The following is a 22,275-nucleotide window of genomic DNA, read 5'->3' on the forward strand; positions in this document are numbered from 1 at the left end:
TGACAGTTCACTCTTTCTGTATAAAGAGTGATAAGAATTTGACCAAATAAATACACCTATAAAGGATAACTATTTTTTTAACCAAGAGTACATAATTTATTTTTTTTTTTACAATTTCTATATGTTTAAAATCAAATTTACTGAATGGAGTTCCCATTGTGGTACAGCAGAAACGAATTCAACTAGTATCCATGAAGATTCAGGTTCAATCCCTGGCCTCGCTCAGTGGGTTAAGGATCTGGCATTGCCATGAGCTGGTGTGTAGGTTGCAGATGCAGCTCAGATCTGGCATTGCTGTGGCTGTGGCACAGGCCAGCAGCTGTAGCTCCTATTCGACCCCTAGGCCTGGGAATTTCCATATGTTGTGCGTATGGCCCTAAAAAGCAAAAAAAAAAAAAAAATTCATTATTATAAACATTGGTAAATGAAAGAAAGAGGAGGTTTTTTTTGTTTGTTTGTTTGTTTTTTTGTCTTTTTGCCTTTTCTAGGGCCACTCCCGCGGCATATGGAGGTTCCCAGGCTAGGGGTCGAATCAGAGCTGTAGCCACCAGCCTAAGCCAGAGCCACAGCAATGTGGATCCGAGCCACGTCTGAGACCTACACCACAGCTCATGGCAACGCCAGATCCTTAACCCACTGAGCAAGGTCAGGGATCGAACCCGCAACCTCATGGTTCCTAGTTGGATTCGTTAACCACTGCGCCACGACGGGAACTCCAAAAGAGGCTAAGGATCTGGCATTGTCACTGCAGCAGCTCAGGTTCAAGCCCTGGTTCAGGAACTTCTAAATGCCACAGTACAGCAAAAAAAAAGAGAGAGAGAGAGAGAGAGAGAGAGAGAGAGAGAGAGAGAGAGAGAGAGAACCAAATATACATTTTACTTTTTTTTATTTTTATGGCCGCACATGCAGGATATAGAAACTCCTGGGCTAGGGGTCAAATCTGAGCTGCATCTGTGACCTACAAAGCTGGTTAAGCCCCTGAGCAAGGGATTGAACCTAAATTCTCACAGACACCATGTTGAGTTCTTAAGCCACTAAGTCACAATGGGAACTCTGCAAATACATATCGTATCTCTTCCTTATGAATTGTTTTTAAAAAACTACAAAATTGTACCGACCTCTAGCCAAAAGGAGTCCAACAACTCCAGCAAAACCAATAACGCCAAGTCTTGGAAAAAATCCAGGAGGTGCATTTTGGAGATATTCATAGCTGTCTACAATAGAATCAAGACAGGGAAACAGTTCCATAAATTGCTCATTAAGAAACAAGACATGTACATCAACTATACTTCAATTAAAAATAAATAAAAACAAAAAGAACAAAACAAAAAAAGTCATATATAACTAGCATATGTAGTATATCATGCATTTCAAATAATATATTCTTTGCTTTTGTTAATATGCTTTCGACAAGTTCTTTTTATGTGAGATATAAATACCATTTACTAGTCACACAGCAAGTATTTAATTTTTAAAACTTTTTAGTCTGATGACATTCTGGCAATAAAGTAATGTTAGATCACATTCATGTTCCTGAAGGCAAATGATCTGAATCAATTATTCATAAGGGGAGAAGTACAAATATAGGGATCCCTTGCTATCCAAACACAGAAACAGAATAAATGTGGATAAATCTTTGGATAGAGCTGTCACTATCTGAAGATTTGTGGCTTGCTCTCTGAAACTCAGGAACCAAATACATTAGACTCAGGGGGAAAAATGTATCCTTTGCCATCTGAATTCATTTTTCAGACTCAAGAACAGAATAAATCTGGATAATGAAGGAAACTTGCAGTGCAAGTATACGCGGGAAATAGTCACTGTTGATAATCGAACAAACGCAACACGTGAGCCCATTTGCCATGCCCTAACATGCCTGATGACCTCATTTGCATGATGCCTCCTCTCTTCTCCTTTTCACTGAGCCAATGCCACCAAATAAGAACCAGCTTAAGTCCAACCTCCTTACAAAAGCCTTTCCTACACTGATCAGCCCACACCTCTCTTTCTCCTCTTAAGTACCACCATATTTAATTTCTGTACCATCATTTGGTACCTGATTGTATACTCTTGTGTTTAGTTATTCAGAGGTGAATTTTAATGTCTCCTCAAACAGAGTATCTGCTCCTTAATGGTGGACTGCTTAGACTTGTATGTCATTTCCCTCCAGGGGTAACTGGAGTTCCCGTCATGGCTCAGTGGTTAACGAGCTAGTATCCACAACGACGCAGGTTCAATCCCTGGCCTCGATCAGTAGGTTAAGGGTCCAGCGTTGCAGTGAGCTGTGGTGTAGGTCGCAGGCATGGCTCAGATCCCACGTTGCTATGGCTGTGGTGCAGGCTGGCAGCTACAGCTCCAATTCGACCCTAGCCTGGGAACTTCCATATGCCGCAAATGCAGCCCTAAAAAGCAAAATATATGTACTTTCACTCAACAGATATTTATCAAAAACTCTGCTAGAAGTTTATGGAGACTGAATGAATTAATAAAGGGATTTCAGCTAGGTCATGACTTGAAAAGCCTTCACGTCTTTCAGCCTCATCTTTTCGGCACTCCTGTCTGCTTCTAGTTCTAGGCACATACAACACTGAGTCACTGCTCCAAGCCTCAGTCATGCTGTGCCCTCTGTATGGAATGCAACCCAAGTCCCACCCCCACCTTTTGGTGTGGCTAACTCTGTTCCTTCAAGACTCATCTCAGAACTCCTCCCCTGACTGCTGCCATCTCCCTTAATCTCTGTTAAACTGGCCTCCTTCCTCTGTACTTTCGATGGTGGTCTACGACCATCTCTGCATGTCTGCTAGTACTGAACACTTAATTATACACATCTCTGTGGCTGTGACCACTGTCTCAATCAGCCTCTCTCTTCAATGCCTGCCATGATGGTGAGTTAACAAATGTCAATGGATCTGAACTAACTGGAACACTCGGCTATTCTCTCCTCCAGATAACACTAGACATGTGCCAGTTTTCATTTTCTTGAATTCTCTGGAAAATGTGGTGATCCTTTTAAATACGATTATAGGGCTTGTGTTGTCTGCACTAACTCTTGTCTGGCCTTTTACTTATTTTGCTTTTAACTTGGTTTTAACTTTTCAACCTCTTGTCTGGGTAATTTGAGGCAATTTTCTACTTCCCTTTATTTTTTCCCATCAGCATGGTATTTTCAATTCCAGACATGTACACAGCACAGGTGATAGAAGGACACCCAGATGGCTTAGTGAGCTGAGCCCAAGTGGGTAAATCACAAAGAAATGGGAAAGAAATACGCTGTAACATTGCCCTGAAGCCGAAGCCTAGCTTCCAGCAACACGTCTTGGCTGTGACTGCTAGGAAATGGACTGGTTGCCTTGGCAGAAAACAATGCAATTCATAATGGAACATGTCTTCTTAAAAATCTTTGCAGTAATTATCAGTACAGGAAATGAGAAAAAAAGGACTCATATTGCAAATAATGCCTATGGCTCTGAATCAATGGGAAATGCCAGGTGACAATGAAGAGACCACATCAGTCACACATACAGATAAATGATCAGGATTTCTTTAGTTTTCTCAGGTAAAAAAACTAGGTAACAAAGTACCTAACTGCCAGGGTTATTATGAGGATTCTACATAAATTAATACTTTCAAAGCACTTAGACTAGTTCTTGATACATAATAAGCACTAAATAAGCTTTTTTAAAATTAAAATATTAGGAGTCCCTGCTGCGGCACAGTGAGGTAAGACTCCGACTGCATGAGTTCCCGTCATGGCTCAACGGAAATGAATCTGACTAGTATCCATGAGGACACGGGTTCGATCCCTGGCCTCACTCAGTAGGTTAAGGTTCCAACGTTGCCATGAGGTGTGGTGTAGGTTGCAGACTTGGCTCAGATTCTGTGTTACTGTGGCTGTAGCATAGGCCAGCGGCTATGGCTCCGATTCGACCCCTAGCCTAGGAACTTCCATAATGCCACAGGTGCTGCCCTAAAAAAATAAAAAATAAAAAGACAAAAAAAAATCTGACTGCAGTGGCTCAGGTCACTACAGAGGTGTGGTTTTGATCCCTGGCCCAGCACAGTGGCTTAAAGGATCCAGCATTGCTGTACCTCTGGCATAGGTTTCAGCTGTGGCTCAGATTCAATCCCTGGCCTGAGAATTCCATATGTCACAGGTGCAGTCAAAAAATTAAGATATTAATTCATATACATGAATAATTTAAAGAACTGGTAAGCTACTAATATGTCTGTCATCAAGTGAAAAATTTATCTGGTAATCTCAGGGGTATCAGCACATCAACACTGTATGATGATCTTCACAAAGAAATTAACTGTACTCATGTTTATTTTATTCTGTCATGGAAACAAACACTTGCAAAAATAAGAGGTTGACTGGCTGAGATGCCCAATCGGGGGACAAAATATGATCAACATCTATTAATTTACCGGTTCCTGAGATTATTTAGAACACAGACTGTGAACCCAGATTACAAGTGTATGTGGTAAGTGAATGTGAAAAACAATCAAAGGCAATACAAAACAAGTGTAAACATAGGAACACTATGGATTATATAATAAAGCCTTTCCTAGGCACACCAACCCAGTTCCATTCTGCCTCTAAACTTATACAATATGTGTTACTAGCCATGCCGAAGAGCTATCTAGATTCTGAAAACCTACTGATGAGTACTACACCTGGAAAAAGATTTCAAGAAAGAAAATCCAATGTATCTGCACTTGCTAGGCCAACAATCCTAAAGATCCTGACAAGACTTACCTGAGTGTTTGGAGATCCTAGTTCTCTGAAATCTGAAGAAAAATTTTTTTAGAAAAATCCAGGAGTTCCCGTCGTGGCTCAGTGGTTAACGAATCCGACTAGGAACCAAGAGGTTGCGGGTTCGATCCCTGGCCTTGCTCAGTGGGTTAAGGATCCGGCATTGTCGTGAGCTGTGGTGTAGGCCGAAGACTCGGCTCGGATCCCACATTGCTGTGGCTCTGCTGTAGGCCGGCGGCTACAGCTCCGATTAGACCCCTAGCCTGGGAACCTCCATATGCCGCAGGAGCAGCCCAAGAAATGACAAAAAGACACACACAAAAAAAAAAAAAAAAAAAAAAGAGAAAAATCCAAATAGCTCTAGAATTCTATATACAATTTTAAAGAATTTCACAGATCTCCTGGAGCCCATCCACAGAATCTCAGATAAAGAGTTCAATGTCAAACAAACTGATTATATCTAATTAAAAATCAACTTACCTAACCCCCACTGAACCAAACTTTGCATCCTGGGCTTAGTTTGGGAGTACATTTCCTGAAAAGATTAAAAAAAAAAAAAGAATGAATAGGATTTGCCGATTAGAAAGTAACAATAAATATATCTGTCTAGTGAATACATTATCATGTTATTAGCACTTTTTGAACAAAGGCATATACTGTATCTGGGCTTTTTTATGTTGTTTTTTTCTTTTGTAATTTCCTCTTCACTGCAAATTGCTCAGCAGAATGGCTTATTATTGCCACAGGAAGCAAAGATTTCAAGCAAAGTGGTTTCAACAACCCAGCCTTTTCGTTCTTCTGTAGAAACTGAAAGGAATGGGGGAAAAAATCTCCTTGATAATTGAAGTGGAAATCCTTTCCCTGTGAGATTAAATCTTGCCTATTAGGTCTATTTTCTGATTTGCCATATATTAGAGCCTCTATCTGAAAACTGCCCATTTGAAGCAGGAATGACTGGCTTTAATGGGCAAAGGAGTCTACACTCAAGTTTGGGGAGATACCCCAATCCTGAGCAAATGAAATACTAACATTCCCTTAACAGCAATAATATAAAGGCTTTGTACATGAACATCAGATGATCCTAAAGAAAATAAAGCACCAGCTAGAAGGCATACACCTTCAAGAATTCTACAGTAAAGATGGGAAAAGAGATATGTAAGGGAAGGTATCAGAACCAGTTGCCACTTGGAAAAAGATGTTTTATTTAATTCAGTTAAAGTAATTCAGAGCAAGTTATCTTAATACTGGTAAGTGGCCTTAAATAATAAATGCTGAATGTGAGGGAGGACATAAAGAACATTAAAAAAACTGACCACTGCTTCATTAAAATCCATTCTTGGTTTTTGGTGCACATAAGAAAAGAAAAACTACAGACCAATGTCTAGAGTGACCTCCCATTTCTTTTGCTAGCAAAATTTGTTTACTATGAAGAAAAACTAAATCAGTTCTTAAAAAAAGGGACTAGAACTTGTAGGCCTAAAGAAAGAGCTAGGAATCAGAAATATTTTCATTCATGAAGACTTTATAGGAAAATAAAACCAGTACAATCACCAAAAAAAGGCTTTTTATTTAGAAGTAGTGCAAATGAACATGTTAACTATTCTATCAGCTACAAAGGCATTTTGCTGCACTAAGCATCATGCACAAATGAAGTAAAAAACAAAAAGCAACCTAGGTTGAAAAGCAAAGAGACAAAGTACTTTTATAACCACAAAAAAAGAGCAAGAGAGAAATAACAGTAGACATGTCTACATGATACAAAAATATTTGCAAATCTGCTAAGCTTATCTTAAACACCATCGGATGGCTTAAAAATCATCTAGAACACGAGAATAAAGTCTATTACAACACATTATGAGTAAAGCCTTTAGGTGTTTCATAACTCAATAATATGGTTATGATACTCTAGTATAATGGCCTAATTTATATTATTGACAGAATCTACGCTTACTATTTTCTTTCTAAATTGGTGAACAAAAGTTCAGCACTGACAGAGACAGTGAAAATTTTAAAATTTTTTAAAAAGTTCTGGATGAAAATTGAGTTTATAAATCTCAAGCAGAGTAAATCTAGACCATGTCACACACATCTACATACTTCTACTTTATCAACAATTTTCAAAATCAAGATCAAGTATGACAACTATGTGTATCAAAGCCCAGGAAAGCATTGTGCAGAATGTAAACTTCGGTTTCAGATGTTAAAAGTCGCAGACATGCTTTCATGAAATAATGATAAATGCCTGATCTAAAACCCGAGCAGTAAGAGTCAATCTGCAAATGTAGTTCTGTGATCATTGGGGCAAAGAGTTCAGTACTAAAGTATGTAATTACTCCCTCTTTTAGTTATCTACCCTCCCATTATAGCAGTCAAAATGCTCTGTACCCATTCCTATTTCAAGTGGTACTGGCTTGTAGAATCTCTGTAGGGAGAGAAACTTCCTAATTTTGACATAAATGTTTACACTGTATCCTTTTCCTTCTACTGAAGTTCCAGCCCTATATCATCCCCTGGTGGACAGTAATGTTTTCATAGCCTTGACCAAGGAGATAGGTACCACGGTCCTCTGATCTCTAGTCAAGGAGCTACATGCCATCCAGGGGGAAGGAAATTATCTCTGCAGCTATGGCAACAGCTGCCACCAGGAAGCGAGGGCTCTCTGCTACCCACCCCGCAGAGATGACACTGATAAACATTTTTAAGCTGGGCACTATTAGGGTAGGGCGGTTTATTGTGCCTTTTTCTGAAAACATGCAGCCAATATAGACTTTTCACTATTGACTCTAAACAGAAATACATTCACTCCATTTTCAGAAAAGCTGTACCTGACACCAACTTGTATATGGTTCGCAATAATGTCGGAGATGGGAGATGTTTTCTTCAAGTTGGGTCCTTGGCTCTTCCACATATTTAGATTGACCCTCAGGAACAGAGTAGAGTGAAAGCTGCAGAGATTGAAAAACAAAACAAAAAGAAATTAAGAAGCGTATACAGTAATGAGGTAACAATCAATTATCAAATTTGGTTTTGTTGTGTTTGTCTTTTTAGAGCCACACCCATGGCATATGGAGGTTCCCAGGCTAGGGGTCAAATCGGAGATGCAACTGCTAGCCTACACCACAGCCACAGCAACGGCGGATCCGAGCCACATCTGCGACGTGCACCACAGCTCACAGAAACACCGGATCCTTGACCCACTGAGCGAAGCCAGGGATCAAACCCATGACCTCATGGATACTAGTCGGGTTCATTAAAGCTGAACCACGACAGGAACTCCCAATTATCAAATTTGTAAACATCGTATTTCTAATAATTCATAAGCTAAAATGACTAAGGGTTATGTGCACCCTGAAAACTGCTTCAGAGGATCTTTGCACTTTACTTATTTCCTTACTCAATAAGGACAAGGTCCAGAGAGCAGGGCTCTGAGGTGACCGAGCCTCCTGTACTCTCCTGGTAGCAGATGAAGCAACCCCCCTTTACTTGTTCTGTATACTAGTATTTGATATTCCACCTTAGATTTAGTCTGGAAAAAGGATTCTATTACTCTAAAGTGTGGGTGGGAGGTGGGGTACGAAAAAAAAGCTTGAGAGTAACTGAAGAGCATGTGACTTAGTCCTAATGATCAGCCTAGTGCTAATCAAAGCAGGATAGCAGGTTTGTCCCCCACTCAAAGAGGAAACGTTTCACAGCCATCACTGGCTGCCTTTTTCACTCTCAAAAATGCCACTGTCTTAAGGCCTGCAAAGAGTAAAGGGCAAAAAAATAAGCTATTTAGCTTTATGTAAACATTATTCAAATGACCCTGCTCATGACTGAAGGTAGATCTTTATGACATTTCAATGCAACTCAAAAGAAACTAAATATCCAAAATAATCAGTGGGAGCTATAGACAAAAATAGAATGTAAACAATAGAGAGTTGATTTCTTATTTTATTTATTTAGTATTTATTAAGAATCTACTTATGAGCCTCTAATCCAGTGAAGAAGCAATATGAGCCCAAGTCTTCAATTTCTTAAGAAAGGAAAAAATGTGAATGTTTTCCTGGCTCGATAACCAGTCTAGAAATCAGGCAGATCACTTAGAAGTGACTTGTGCTTACAATCTTCTGGGCCATGGCAGATTCCCCACAAAAAATCTAGGCAATATCCTTAACTATGTCCTTAGCTAAAGTACCATTAATTAAAGTTGAAAAAGTCATAGTTTAGCAGCTTCCCACAAAGAAAACCAAAACTACAAGGAAATATATTTCCTCCTTTAAGTATCTTCTGAACTGTCATATCTTCCTGATATTCAATTTGTATGCTTCCCATAGTCACTAAATCAGACATTCAAAATATATCACATGTTACCTCGTTAACCTTCACAGCAGCTTTGTGAGGTGAGTCCTTTTTTGGTGATGCATAGACCTTGAAAGTGAGCAGACTCAGGCTGGCCGGCCCCATGGACTTCTGTATTACCTAAAACACAGAAGCAGTCTGAAGCCTTCTCTCAATGTTGCAAACAACATGCATAATATCAGCACATCTGCAACCTGTTACTCCTGCCCTGAAAGGCTTATTGCATGTTATGAGAAATAAATGTACTCCTGAGGTCTTATGGAAGTTAGAACCTAAGAAACATGTTCTCACAGACTTAAAATTCCAGATCAACTTTATCTTTATTTCCAAAACACATTAGTTCCTAAGGTTTTCTATTTAGCCTTTTAAATAAAATAAAAGACACACACACACACACACACACACACGTGCATTTTTAGAATAGAGAAAATGGGAGTTCCTGTTGTAGCGCAGTGGAAACAAATCCAACTAGGAACCATGAAGTTGTGGATTCGATCCCTGGCCTCACTCAGTGGGTTAAGGATCGGGCGTTGCCGTGAGCTGCGGTGTAGGTCGCAGACACAGCTCGGATCTGGCGTTGCTGTGGCTCCAGAGTAGGCCGGCAACAACAGCTCTGATTGGACCCCTAGCCTGGGAATCTCCATATGCCACAGGTGCGGCCCTCTAAAGACAAAAGACCAAAAAAAAAAAAAAAAAAAGAATAGAGAAAATGCTATGGAATGTATTTAAAACTATAAAATAGTCGTGGTATCCCTCTCTCACACACACACCCCAATAACAAGAAGGGAAGGAGTTTTTTTAAATTACCTCAGCTAGTGATTCATTAAACAGAGTTAAGATTCTTTTTTTTTTTTTTTGTCTTTTTGCCTTTTCTTAAACCGCTCCTGCGGCATATGGAGGTTCCCAGGGTTGAATCAGAACTGTAGCCGCCGGCCTACACCAGAGCCACAGCAACAAGGGATCTGAGCCGCATCTGCGACCTACACCACAGCTCATGGCAACGCCGGATCCTTAACCCACTGAGCAAGGCCAGGGATCGAACCTGCAACCTCATGGTTCCTAGTCGGATTCATTAACCACTGTGCCACAACGGGAACTCCGAAGATTCTTTTTGTAATTCTAATAATCAAATTTTCAGAAGCTCACCCTTTCCATTCCCACCCAGAGCCAGTCTCCTCTAATTTCAGTTCCTGAACTGTCTTTCTATGCCTTGCTCTCCCTGACTGGGTCACTCATGCCCACAGCTTCAACAGGACGCCCCTGACCCCCATATATGCAGCTCCAGCCCAGAGCTCTCTTCTGAGTTCCCAGCTCACTTATCCTATCACTTCTGCACATCTCCACTTGGATGGGACACACGCTTCCTACCTACACCAAACACACCCAAATCCAACCCATTGGGATCCTGTCTGTGCCTCCAAGTCCACACTAGGCGTGATGGGTCGGTGTGTGCTGTGGAATCAAGAAAGCTTTTTTAAAAATAATATATTTTTAAAATGTACTACATAACACTTGATCATCTAGCATCTTTCCCCAAAAAAATCCTCTTCTACTTCTCTCAGGAATGGTGCCACCATCCAACCAGACAACCCAATCATAAACTCTGAGGTCATCTTCACCACAATCCCCATCCTATTGGTCATTAAGTCCTGGTAATTCTACCTATTAAGTGACCTCGATTCACTCTCCTCTCTATCTCCTCCTGTACAATCTTCCTTTGGGCCCTTGTTTCTTTCCTGGATTGTTTCGACCATTTAATTCTAACTGTTCACCTGGCCCTTGGATGACTCAAACAACCACACTACAAAAGAATGATCTTTCTCAACTGCAAATCTGAGTATCCTCCATTCTTATTTGAGATCCTTTGGTATTTACTACCTAGAACTTTAATGTGAACCAAACAAGGCCTATTTATTATCTGACCCCAAAAAAGAAACAAACAAAAAATAAATATGATCTGACCCCAACAACCTTCTTAATTTTACCTCCATGTCACTCTGCCTTTTCCCAAAAAACCTGAACTCCCTATATTTCTGCCACGTTCCTTCTTAGCTTCATAGGTTTATACATGCTGATTCCTCTACCTAGAATGTTCTATACTTGCTGTGTTGTTCTGTACAAATCCCTAAGAGCAGGGAGATTTATTGCTTTTCCTTTCTTATTTATCCATTTATTCATGCTGATCAAGTTCTCCCTCTCAAACTGGAAGCCCCTTCAAAAGAATGGAATTGTGTCTTACCCTGTATTCCTAGTGCCTATAAGTATACTTAACATATACGAACTACTCAAGAACTATTTATTGCCTGCATGAATGGACAAAAGAGAGGCAAAAAAAAAAAAAATGAGCGGTCGACTTGTTCTAACTACTTAAGCATGATTTAGTATCACAGAAATTATATTCCTGAGATTTGCAGTGCATATAATGTGAAAGATTAGGCTACCCTGAAATACAAAATACATAATGCTAAATAAAACCTTAAGAGGTCTGTTGAAACATATGCCTGGAGTCATACACAAAAAAGAAAGTTCCCATATTTCAGAAGCAAATAAAGAGCTAGAAGCTACTTTTCTTTTCACGGCCACACCCACAGCATATGGAAGTTTCCAGACCAGATATTGAATTCCAGTGGCAGGTGCAACCTACACCACAGCTATGGCAAAGCCAGGTCCTTTAACTCACTGCACCAGGCCAGGGATCAAATCCATGCCTCTGCAGGGACCAGAGCCACTGCAGATGGATTCTTAACCCACCGTGCCACAGCGGGAACTCTTAGGAGCTATTTTTAAAATAAGTGGTTATAACTTAAACTGCTTTAAAAATAATTAATACACCCTAAAGCATTAAGTGGAATACTTGAAAGGTAGTAACTTCCAGAAAATATAGCCACTAATTGCTTTTGCTTCCAGGATAAAGGATATTGAGCCACTGCCAAGTCAGTGTAGTCCCTCCCCACTCTCCTGGAAAGGGCCTATTAGGCTGCTGGTATCTGGAGGTGCCAACTCAGTGTTCTTTTGTCCTCTGGGTCTGTTCACAACCTACCGACAACACTGCTTAAAGTGGGGACTTTCCACTGAGCCAGCTGGGTAGCCCTGCCCCAACTTTGATTCAGATTCCTTTCCTTATCAGCAACAACTAGTGCCCTACCCCTTTTCCCAGTCTCCCATTCAAGCATTCTGGATTCATATTGTCCCCTATTTCATCTTCACTTGATATAATGCCTTCTTGTGCTGACCTTTTTAATTCTTTTAGTTTTTTTTTTATTTTTTTTATTTTAAGGGCTGCACCTGCAGCATATGGAGGTTCCCAGGCAAGGGGTCAAAATGGAGCTGTAGCCATTGGCCTATGCCACAGCCACAGCGACGCCAGATCCAAGCCGCATCTGTGACCTACACCACAGCTCACGGCATCGCCAGAACCTTAACCCACTGAGCGAGGCCAGGGATTGAACCTACGTCCTCATGGATGCTTAGTCAGACACATTTTCGCTGAACCACAATGAGAAATCCATGGCCTTTTTTTTTTTTTTCCCCGCTTTTTAGGGCCGCACTCGTGGCTAGGGGTCTAATTGGAGCTAGAGTTGCCAGCCTACACCACAGCCACAGCAACGCAGGATCCTGAACCCACTGAGCGAGGCCAGGGATCAAACCCACAACCTCATGGTTCCTAGTCGGATTCGTTTCCGCTGTGCCATGATGGGAACTCCTGACCTTTTTAATTCTTAATTCCTACTTTCAATTTTTAATCCTACTTTTCACATATTTCATTTTTCATCTCATAGCCTTCTACTGTTTTAATTCAGATTTTCACTTTTATGTTCTTAATGATTATTCTCATCTTTTATTTTCAATCTCAACTCACTTTTTAAATTTAACATTTTATTGGATTTTTATGCATTTTTCCAGTTTTATTGAGAAATAACTGACACACATTACTGTACAAGTTTAAGGTGTACAGCTTGATGGTATGATTAACATATATTGTGAATTACCTAAATAGGTTCAGCTAAGGTCCACCTTCGCATATATAACTTCTTAGAAAAAAAATTCTTGTGATAAGAACTTTTAGGAGTAACACTCTTAAAAACTTTCCTATATATTGGGTTTTTTAAATTTTTTTTTCGTCTTTTTGTCTTTTCCAGGGCCGCACCCTCGGCATATGGAGGTTCCCAGGCTAGGGGTCGAATCAGAGCCACAGCAACACGGGATCTGAGCCGCGTCTGTGACCTACACCACAGCTCATGGCAATGCCAGATCCTTAACCCACTGAGCAAGGCCAGGGATTGAACCTGCAACCGCATGGTTCCTAGTCAGATTCGTTGACTACTGAGCCACAACGGGAACTCCACTTTCCTATATATTGTAAGCAGTATAATTCTTTTTTTTGAAGAACTTCCATACTGTTTTCCATAGTAGCTGTACCAATTTACAATCCCACTAACAGTGCCCAAGTATTCCCTTTTCTCCACATTCATGCCAGCATTTATCTCTTGTCTTTTTGATAATGGCCACTATAACAGGAGTGAGGTGAGCTCTCACTGTGGTTTTAATTTGCATTTCCCCAATGACTCGTGATGTTGAGTACTTTCTGTGTACCTTCTGGCCTTTTGTTTATCTTCTTTGGAGAAATGTCTATTCAGGTCCTTTGTCCATTTTTTAATTGGGTTATCTGGTTTTTTGCTATTGAGTTATATGTGTTCTTTATATATTTTGGACATTAACTCCTTATCAGATATATGGTTTGCAAATATTTTTTCCATTCCATAGTCTTTTCACTATGTTGATGGTTTCTTTTGCTGTGCAGAGGTTTTTCAGTTTGATATAGTCTCACTTGTTTATTGTTGATTTCATTGCTTGTACTTTAGGTGTCATTAATTTCTACTTTATTTTTCCCTCTTGCCCATTTTTCTAGTTTTAATATTATACTAATCCTGCCCTTTTATTGCCCAAGTTGTTTTCTTCATCTCCCTCTTCTGTTAGTCTCCCCCCCCCCCCCACCTAAGCCCATCTTCACTCCCGTTCCACATGAAGAAATGTGGCCACAAGGGCAGTAGCACCCAAGAAAGTCCCCTCCAGCTGTTGCTGTTTTAGCTTTCTACAGGTTCTCAACAAATAAACTAAACAACTAAAAAACAAACCTCATCCCCAGAGACCTGGGAGATCCGCAGATGAATACTCCCCAGGGCCACAATTCTCTCTGCAGAGACTTATTTCAGGGTTTCTCATCACTGTTGACATTTTGAGCTGGATAGTTTTTTGTTGGGAGGCTGTCCTGTGCACTATAGGAGGCTCAGAGCACCGTAGCCTCCACCCACTAGATGCCAGTAGCAACCCCTCCCAGTCACAAGCCCAAAATGTCTCCAGACACTGCAGAAGTTTCCTGAGGGTACTCCTCTGCATTGAGAAGCCCTGCGTTACATGAATAAATATTATTTTCTGACATCTCTCACCATTGAGGTTTTTTTTTTTTTTTTTTGTCTTTTTGCCATTTCTTGGGCCGCTCCCGTGGCATATGGAGGTTCCTAGGCTAGGGGTCTAATCAGAGCTGTAGCCACCGGCCTATGCCAGAGCCACAGCAACGCAGGATCCGAGCCGCATCTGTGACCTACACCACAGCTCACGGCAACACCGGATCGTTAACCCACTGAGCAAGGGTAGGGATCGAACCAGCAAACTTATGGTTCCTAGTCGGATTCGTTAACCACTGCGCCACAACGGGAACTCCTCACTATTGAGATTTTAAGAAAATCTGTATGTTTTAAAATCCATGGCCTCAAACCTAATACACAGTGACAGATCAGAACAGTCAATGTCTGGGGATGCAAGCGTGCATAGGGTAGGCTTACTGAGAAGGGGCACCAGGGAACTTTGTGGAGTAACAGAAATGATCTAAATCTTGATTGGGTGTGAGTCACAGAAGACGTATACACTTGTCAAAACTCAAATTGTTGTACACTCTGTACAACACAATCTGGCCATCTCACTGTACATAAACCATATGTCAAAAAAGAAAACACATACACACCTAAACCATGCAAAACATGGATGGGAATTGCATGCCATGGGTCATTCTTAGGAAGGAATCAGCCAGACACCTTCCTAAGGGCAAGGGTCTAGGTGGTATTGATCTATGCAATGGAAACTCACAGGAAAAGCCTGGGTAAAAGATCCACAGGCAGACAAGCCTGACACTGATGTACCACCCAGCATCTTGGGTGGTTCACTTTCTTTTGGGGCATTAAAGAGGGCTCCTCTTGGTGAGAGACTACCCCATCATGCCTTGACCAGACCAGATGTTATCATACATGGGGATTCTGAACACTGGGCTTCTGACAGGTGGCTATCACAATTTGTTAGAGCTCATATTGATTATTCAGACCCATTCAATATCACAATTTAAGAAGGAAAGGCTGTTAAAGTGAGCAGCTACAGCTCTGATTCAACCCCTAGACTGGGAACCTCCATACGTCAAATATGCGGCCCTAAAGAAACAAAAAGACAAAAAGACCAAAAAAAAAAAAAAAGAGTTGTATCTTCAATGAGTGCTAAGCTAAAGCCACAGACTAACTAGATCCAAAGGCTACACTGCTTTAGATCCAGCCTATCCTCTGGAGTGTGCCCTTCAGTTACTGGATGCCCCTCCTCGAATTCAGCTAGATGCGGGGGGATGGGGGGGGGTGTCCTCAAATTATGAACCTCAATGTATTGGCTCGTTTGAGGTTTTCAATACAGTTATGAGAGACCCACAGCCATACAGGAAACTAAAATTTGGCTCAGACAAAGGTGAGTTGGTGACCCTGAGCTTTGCCAACCTCAGAGGGACTGTCACTGAGTTCCCTGGCTCATGTGGTTAAACACTCTTTCTTTCTGTCAGATTCTATTCCCCAGCAAGATATCTTATACACTCTCCCTATCAAGTATCAAGCTATACTCTTCATCTTAGACCTTTGGATTCTCTTTGTCTTTCTACTTTCGTTTTCCATAGTCCGCAGAGAGCTTAAATGTCAATGGAAACTGAACACCAGGATTGGCAGGGAAGGGTTGTAAAGGAGTAGGCCACCATGGCATTAAAGGCTTTAGCTTCTTACTATTTCCACTGGAGCTCATCAAGGACTGAGAACAAAACAAATCTGGATAGATAAGTAGGGTTATATATGATATAACAATTACAAGAGGCCAACTAGAATTTTATTTCAAAAACAAACATTTACTACATACCTATTACACATCTGGCACAGTGTTAGACTTAAGCAGACGTGGTCTCTGCCCTTACAGAGTTTCTAGGAAGTTTATGAGTTTACTCAAAAAGACTGAGGTCACAATTTAAAAAAAATTTTAAGACTCAGGCATAAGATCAAATTTAGCCTTCAATGCTAAAAGCAAGGGCAAATTCTTTTACACAGTTAACCAAGATATGAATCGGGTGAGGTCACACTTAGATCATAATGGGTATCCGGAAAGCTAAACTGTCCTTGTTTTGCAAATAAAGATATACTGCCCAGAACTCTAGCTCCAGAACCACTTTCTGACTGTGTCCTAATAAAACTGTTTTAAGGACACGTAAAAACCTCAAGCTAAATAAGCCACCTTCAGAATTATTCAAGGACACTCAGAAACAGTGGGGCTCAAAACCTTGACAACTTGCTTTCTTTATCAACTTTACGGAAAACCCAGTATACAGCCTCTCTCATTATTAAAAAGGGTAAACCTTAATTCTCTCACCTTTACAGATCTATTATCTTATTAGACCTTCCATTAAAAATATACGCCAGTTTCCATTTCAATAAAACGTAAGCCTCACTTTGCAGGCCTGTGTACACAAAAGGTTTCAGGATCACCTGGGGAGGTTTTTTTTAGAATCTCAGATTCCAATACCTTCCCCTAGACTGTCTGATTCAGTAAACCTAAGAGAGTCCCAAGAATCTATTCCCACGATCAGCCAAGTTTAGAAAACCACTATTCCACAAGCAGATGCTTGAGGAGCAGTTATTCAACTTAAGTTTACATAAACACTCAGTAGTACTTACTTTTATTTTATTTATTTATTTATATATTTATTTTGTCTTTTTGCCTTTTCTAGGGCCTCTTCCCACGGCATGTGGAAGTTCCCAGGGTAGGGGTCTAATCGGAGCTGTAGCCGCCGGCCTACACCACAGCCACAGCCACACGGGATCCAAGCTGCATCTGTGACCTACACCACAGCTCACAGCAACGCCGGATCCTTAACCCACTGAGCAAGGCTAGGGATTGAACCCGCAACCTCATGGTTCCTAGTCGGATTTGTTAACCACTGCGCCACAACGGGAACTCCAGTACTTACTTTTAAAAAACATTTGCGGAGTTCCCGTCGTGGCACAGTGGTTAACGAATCCGACTAGGAACCATGAGGTTGCGGGTTCGGTCCCTGGCCTTGCTCAGTGGGTTAACGATCCGGCGTTGCCGTGAGCTGTGGTGTAGGTTGCAGACGCGGCTCGGATCCCGAGTTGCTGTGGCTCTGGCGTAGGCCGGTGGCTACAGCTCCGATTCAACCCCTAGCCTGGGAACCTCCATATGCCGCGGGAGCAGCCCAAGAAATAGCAACAACAACAACAACAACAAAAAAACATTTGCAAGAATGAAATGAAAATTGTCCTAAACACAAAAAGAAACAGTGACTGGCCACCCACTAGAGAACTTATGGGATTTATTTACATTCAAGAACATCTTTCCCATCTTAAACACAACACAAACAACACCCTCCACCCCTACTCCCCATTCTAACTACCACCCTATCCTTTTATCTCCCTCCACTGACAAATTTATTTTTTAAAAAAGACTGGCTAGAAGGCAGAATAGTGCATACCCCTTAGGAAGCTGAGGAGTGACTAGAAAGGCCCTGGTGACTTCTTGAGCTAGATGTACTAGTATGGTCAGTTTGTGAAAATTCTTGTGATCTATGTGCTTTCCTGTATTTATCTTATATGTCAACACAAGGTTAGAAAGGAGATTCTGTCTGCTTTCTCTATTTTATTCCTTCCTTCTCTCACTACTCAAGATACCTAAAACTGTCCTTCCCAAGGCTACCAATGGCCTCCCAGTTATCAAACTTCAGTGGACATCTGGCAGCTTAGTTGTACCCTGAAACTGGTGTCCACTCCATCATCTTCAAACACTCTTTTCCTTTGGTTTCCAAAATTCTACTCTAGCTCCTTCCTATAAGCTTTGTAGGACACTCTGTCTTCCTTTGGACCTTCTCTTCCTCTGCCCATCTCTTCAAGGTTGATGAATCAGAGTAGTATTCAACCCTCTTCTCTTCTCACTCTAAAGCAATTTCATTTAAACTTAAGTCTTCAACTCCCACCATATGCTACTGATACCCCCAGTCTTCCCAGGCCTGGCCTTGCCCTAAGCCTTGGGCTCATGTGTCTAACTCCCCATGGACATCTCCACTAGGTTTTTCAATTGCTACCTCACAATGAATCCTCTTTCTCCAAAAACTTGTTTTTCTCTGAGTTTCCCTACCTCATTTAATAGCCTTACAAGTGACACAATCAAAGGACAACATCAAAGCAACTCTTTAATGAAACAATGGAAATAGACTTCAAACATAGTAAGACATGGTGGTGGCCTTCACAATCTAATAAAGCGAATAAACGAGTAGTTATACCACTTATAATAAGAGCACAAAGGACTGGAGTAACACAGGAAAAGGAATAATGTACTACAACTAGAAATTCTGGGAAACAACTGTAGAGAGAAGGCAGAACTAACAATCAGAAAGTTAATGCCTTTCTGCCTGCCCCTCTGCTTTCCTTTTTTTGCCACCCCATAGCATACAGAGTTCCTGGGCCAGAGATCAAATCCAAGCCAGAGTTGTGACCTATAGCTGTGGCAATGCCAGATTCTTAACTCGCTGCACCGGGCCAGGGATCAAACCCAAATACCGGCCACTGCAGAGACACCATCAATCCCACTGCATCACAGCAAGAACTCCACCTTCCTTCCTTTTTTAAGCGAAGCCACCAAACAGACTGATGTTAACTCAGTGTCAACAGGAACAGCCTCTGTAAAGAGCAGTAACAAACGAAACCAAAGGTTTGGAACATGAGGGTGATTTCTGACACACTACAATCTTTTCTGCTACTTTCATAAGGTGCTACAATCTCTAGATGAAGCAAATATAGGCAACCATAAACCATGGCTGCTACATATCAACATTCTCAATCTAGAAGTTTCCTTTTAATATCAACATCAGATGGGGGTTCAGCGATAATCTACTCAAAAGAACTTGGTAGCAAAAACTGCATAAATAAATCTAGCTCTTTAATTACTATATTTTAGTTATTATATAACTTAGCTGTCATGTAACCTGTACACTAAAATGTGCAGCTATTTCCAAGTTATTGCATAACATCATTTTTATATCTATCACTGTGGGTGGAAAATAAATGCATTTGAGGACATTTTAAAAGTAAATGTCATTTAAAATTAGATATTTCTCTATTTACAGGAAATGAGGCACAATTATGTATCTTTTGCCCAAATGTTATACTGTTTCTTTGATCTCCAATCAAGCTTTTCTGCAAGAATTTCCATCTAAAAGCATTTTTCATTTAAAAACAAAATGATTTTAATCTGATTCTTTTCAGTTGTTTAAGAGGTAAAAACCTGAAATGGATTTTTTTAAAATGTTTATGAAAACTGACAATACTTTTAAGGTTATTCTTGTTCTAAAAAAAGAACATAAAAAATAAATTATGTGAAAGAATTTAGAGTAAAACAAAATGATGAAAACCATCAACAATTTTGCCCAAATCAGGCTGCACTGCTATCCTTAGTAATGTGTCATAAACTAAATTAAAAATAAAGAGAAATTAAATGAGTCCATATTCTCCAAACATCAAAAGAATATGTCTCCCTGCATAATAAGCATTCAGTACAGTACCTACATTTTATATAATCCTTATTAATCTGAAGGGCCACACACCAAACCGGTAACAGAGGCTTTCTCTGAGAAGGGGGTTAGAGGCAAGCAGATGATGGGAACCAGATAATTATCTTAACTTCACTGTTTGACTTTTTACAAGGAAAAAGTGTTTCAGCATTACTTACACAATTTTTAAAATAGGTATTTTCTCACCTCACACCCCTCAGGATGGCCACTATCAAAAAAGAGAAAATGACAAGTGTTGGAGAGGATACAGAGAAACTGGAATCCTTGTGCACTGTTGGTAGGATTATAAAATGGTGCAATTACTAAGGAAAACAATACGAAGGTTCTTCAAAAAAATGTTTTTATAAAAACAGGAGTTCTCGTCGTGGCACAGTGGAAATGAATCCGACTAGCAACCATGAGGTTGTGGGTTTGAGCCCTGGCCTCGCTCAGTGGGTTAAGGATCCGGCGTTGCTGTGAGCTGTGGTGTAGGTCACAGTTGTGGCTCAGATCTCAGGTGCTGTGGCTGTGGCGTAGGCAGGCGGCTACAGCTCAGATTCGACCCCTAGTCTGGGATCTCCATATATGTGCTGCGGGTGCAGCCCTAAAAAGAAAAAAAGCAAAAGCAAAACAAAAAAACAAACAATTAAAAGTAGGGTCTCAAGGATATATGTACACATCCAAGTTCATAGCAACATTATTCACAATAGCCAAAAGGTGAAAGTAACCCAAGGGTCCATGGCCAGAGAAATGGACAAACAAAATGCAGTATATACACACAATAGAATATTAGAGCCTTGAAGATATTATGCTAAATGAAATAAGCCAGTCACAAAAGACAAATAATGTATGATTTTATCTATATTAAGTATCTAAAGTAGTTAAATTCATAGAAACAGAAAGGAGAATGGTGGTTACAACGGGCTGGGGACAGGGAGTTGTTTAATGGCTACAGAGTTTCAGTGTGGCAACATGAAAAAGTTCTGGCGATCTTGTCCACAGCAATGTGAATATATTTAATACAACTGAACTATACAGTTAAAAATGGTTAAGATGGTAAATTTTTTGTTGTATTTTTTTTTGTCACTACAATTAAAAACAATGGAACTAAAAAAAGAAAAAAATGCAGCCAGAGAAAAAATATACAGTATACCTCCTCCTCAAAAGAAAAAAAAAAAGTATTTTCTCTCCAAAGTAGTAACCTTGAGATACCACAATTTATTGTAACTATTTATACAACAAATAAAATAAATTACTTTTAATATGTCATCATATGGCTTCCATTTCTAAATGCCTTCAGGTCAAATTTTAAGCCTGTAAGAAAATCAGTCTCAATATATTTGAAATAAAAGATTAGAAAATGAAATAAATTAAGATTGTTTTTAAGGGGGGGGTAATCTGTGAGATTTTTGAAAATGTCAAACTAAGGGTATATGTAAGTATACCCAGAAATGAGTCCGAAAAAAGATGTTAACAGTGGTTATGTATAGTTGGTGGGATTAAGGGTGATTCTTTTAATCGGAATTTCCTGAAGTTTTTACAGTGAGTAGTGATTTGTTTTGTAACATGCAAGAAACAAAAATGGCTGGCTCCCAAGGATATTCTAAAGAATCTGCCAGAGAGTATGAAGATAACTCCAAACGAAAAGTGACAGAAATGTTTTGATCAGGGTTGATAGTTTTGGAATAAATATATTGATCAGTGACCATGTATTTGGAAGAGACATACTGACAAGGTAATCAAATCTGTCCTCTCAAAACAACTGTTTTGACAGGCATTCATTTGGATCTATAAATCTGAGAGCACTTACACGTCAACAATAAGAGAAACCACAATCATTTCAAGCTGTTTCATAGTGAAGGGATTATGAAGCCAATATTTTAAGAATTCAGACTTTAACCAATGGGAAAAAAAACTGTTTTTCAACTATGACAAACACAGATATTTTATGAGAAATTTTCAATTCTGTAGTTCTGTTCTAGAGCAACTGCTATTTCCTAGCTCTTCCTTATCCACAATAAACACACTGTAATCTAAAGAGATAAGTGAAGAAAAAAACAGTCTGTTTTCAAGATGAACATTATCTTTTTTTTTAACAGAAAACCAGCTTCTAAATTATCTTTGGAGGGCATTCACCACAAAATTATAAAAGCAAGGCAAATATGTTTCATTTGCAATTGTTTCATTTTCTACTCTTTAAAAACTGTTATTAGATTACATATAAAAAATTTAAAATAGCTATCAGATTTTGTTAAATTCATGTAAAAATAAT

At 40.0% G+C, this 22,275-nt stretch overlaps 1 protein-coding gene across 1 annotated transcript in view; it reads right to left on the reverse strand.

Annotated features, from left to right (window-relative positions):
* APOO (apolipoprotein O) overlaps positions 1–22,275 on the reverse strand; it is a 68,101-nt gene that overhangs the window by 34,541 nt on the left and 11,285 nt on the right. The window contains exons 2-5 of the mRNA XM_047765436.1: positions 9,107–9,214; positions 7,579–7,698; positions 5,234–5,288; positions 1,119–1,214 (exon numbers count right to left, since the gene is read on the reverse strand). Coding sequence (XP_047621392.1) covers positions 1,119–1,214; positions 5,234–5,288; positions 7,579–7,698; positions 9,107–9,214 — 379 coding nt within the window. The remainder of the gene's footprint in view (positions 1–1,118; positions 1,215–5,233; positions 5,289–7,578; positions 7,699–9,106; positions 9,215–22,275) is intronic.

The sequence above is a fragment of the Phacochoerus africanus genome, chromosome X (genome assembly GCF_016906955.1).
Source record: "Phacochoerus africanus isolate WHEZ1 chromosome X, ROS_Pafr_v1, whole genome shotgun sequence".
Taxonomy (NCBI): Eukaryota; Metazoa; Chordata; class Mammalia; order Artiodactyla; family Suidae; genus Phacochoerus; species Phacochoerus africanus.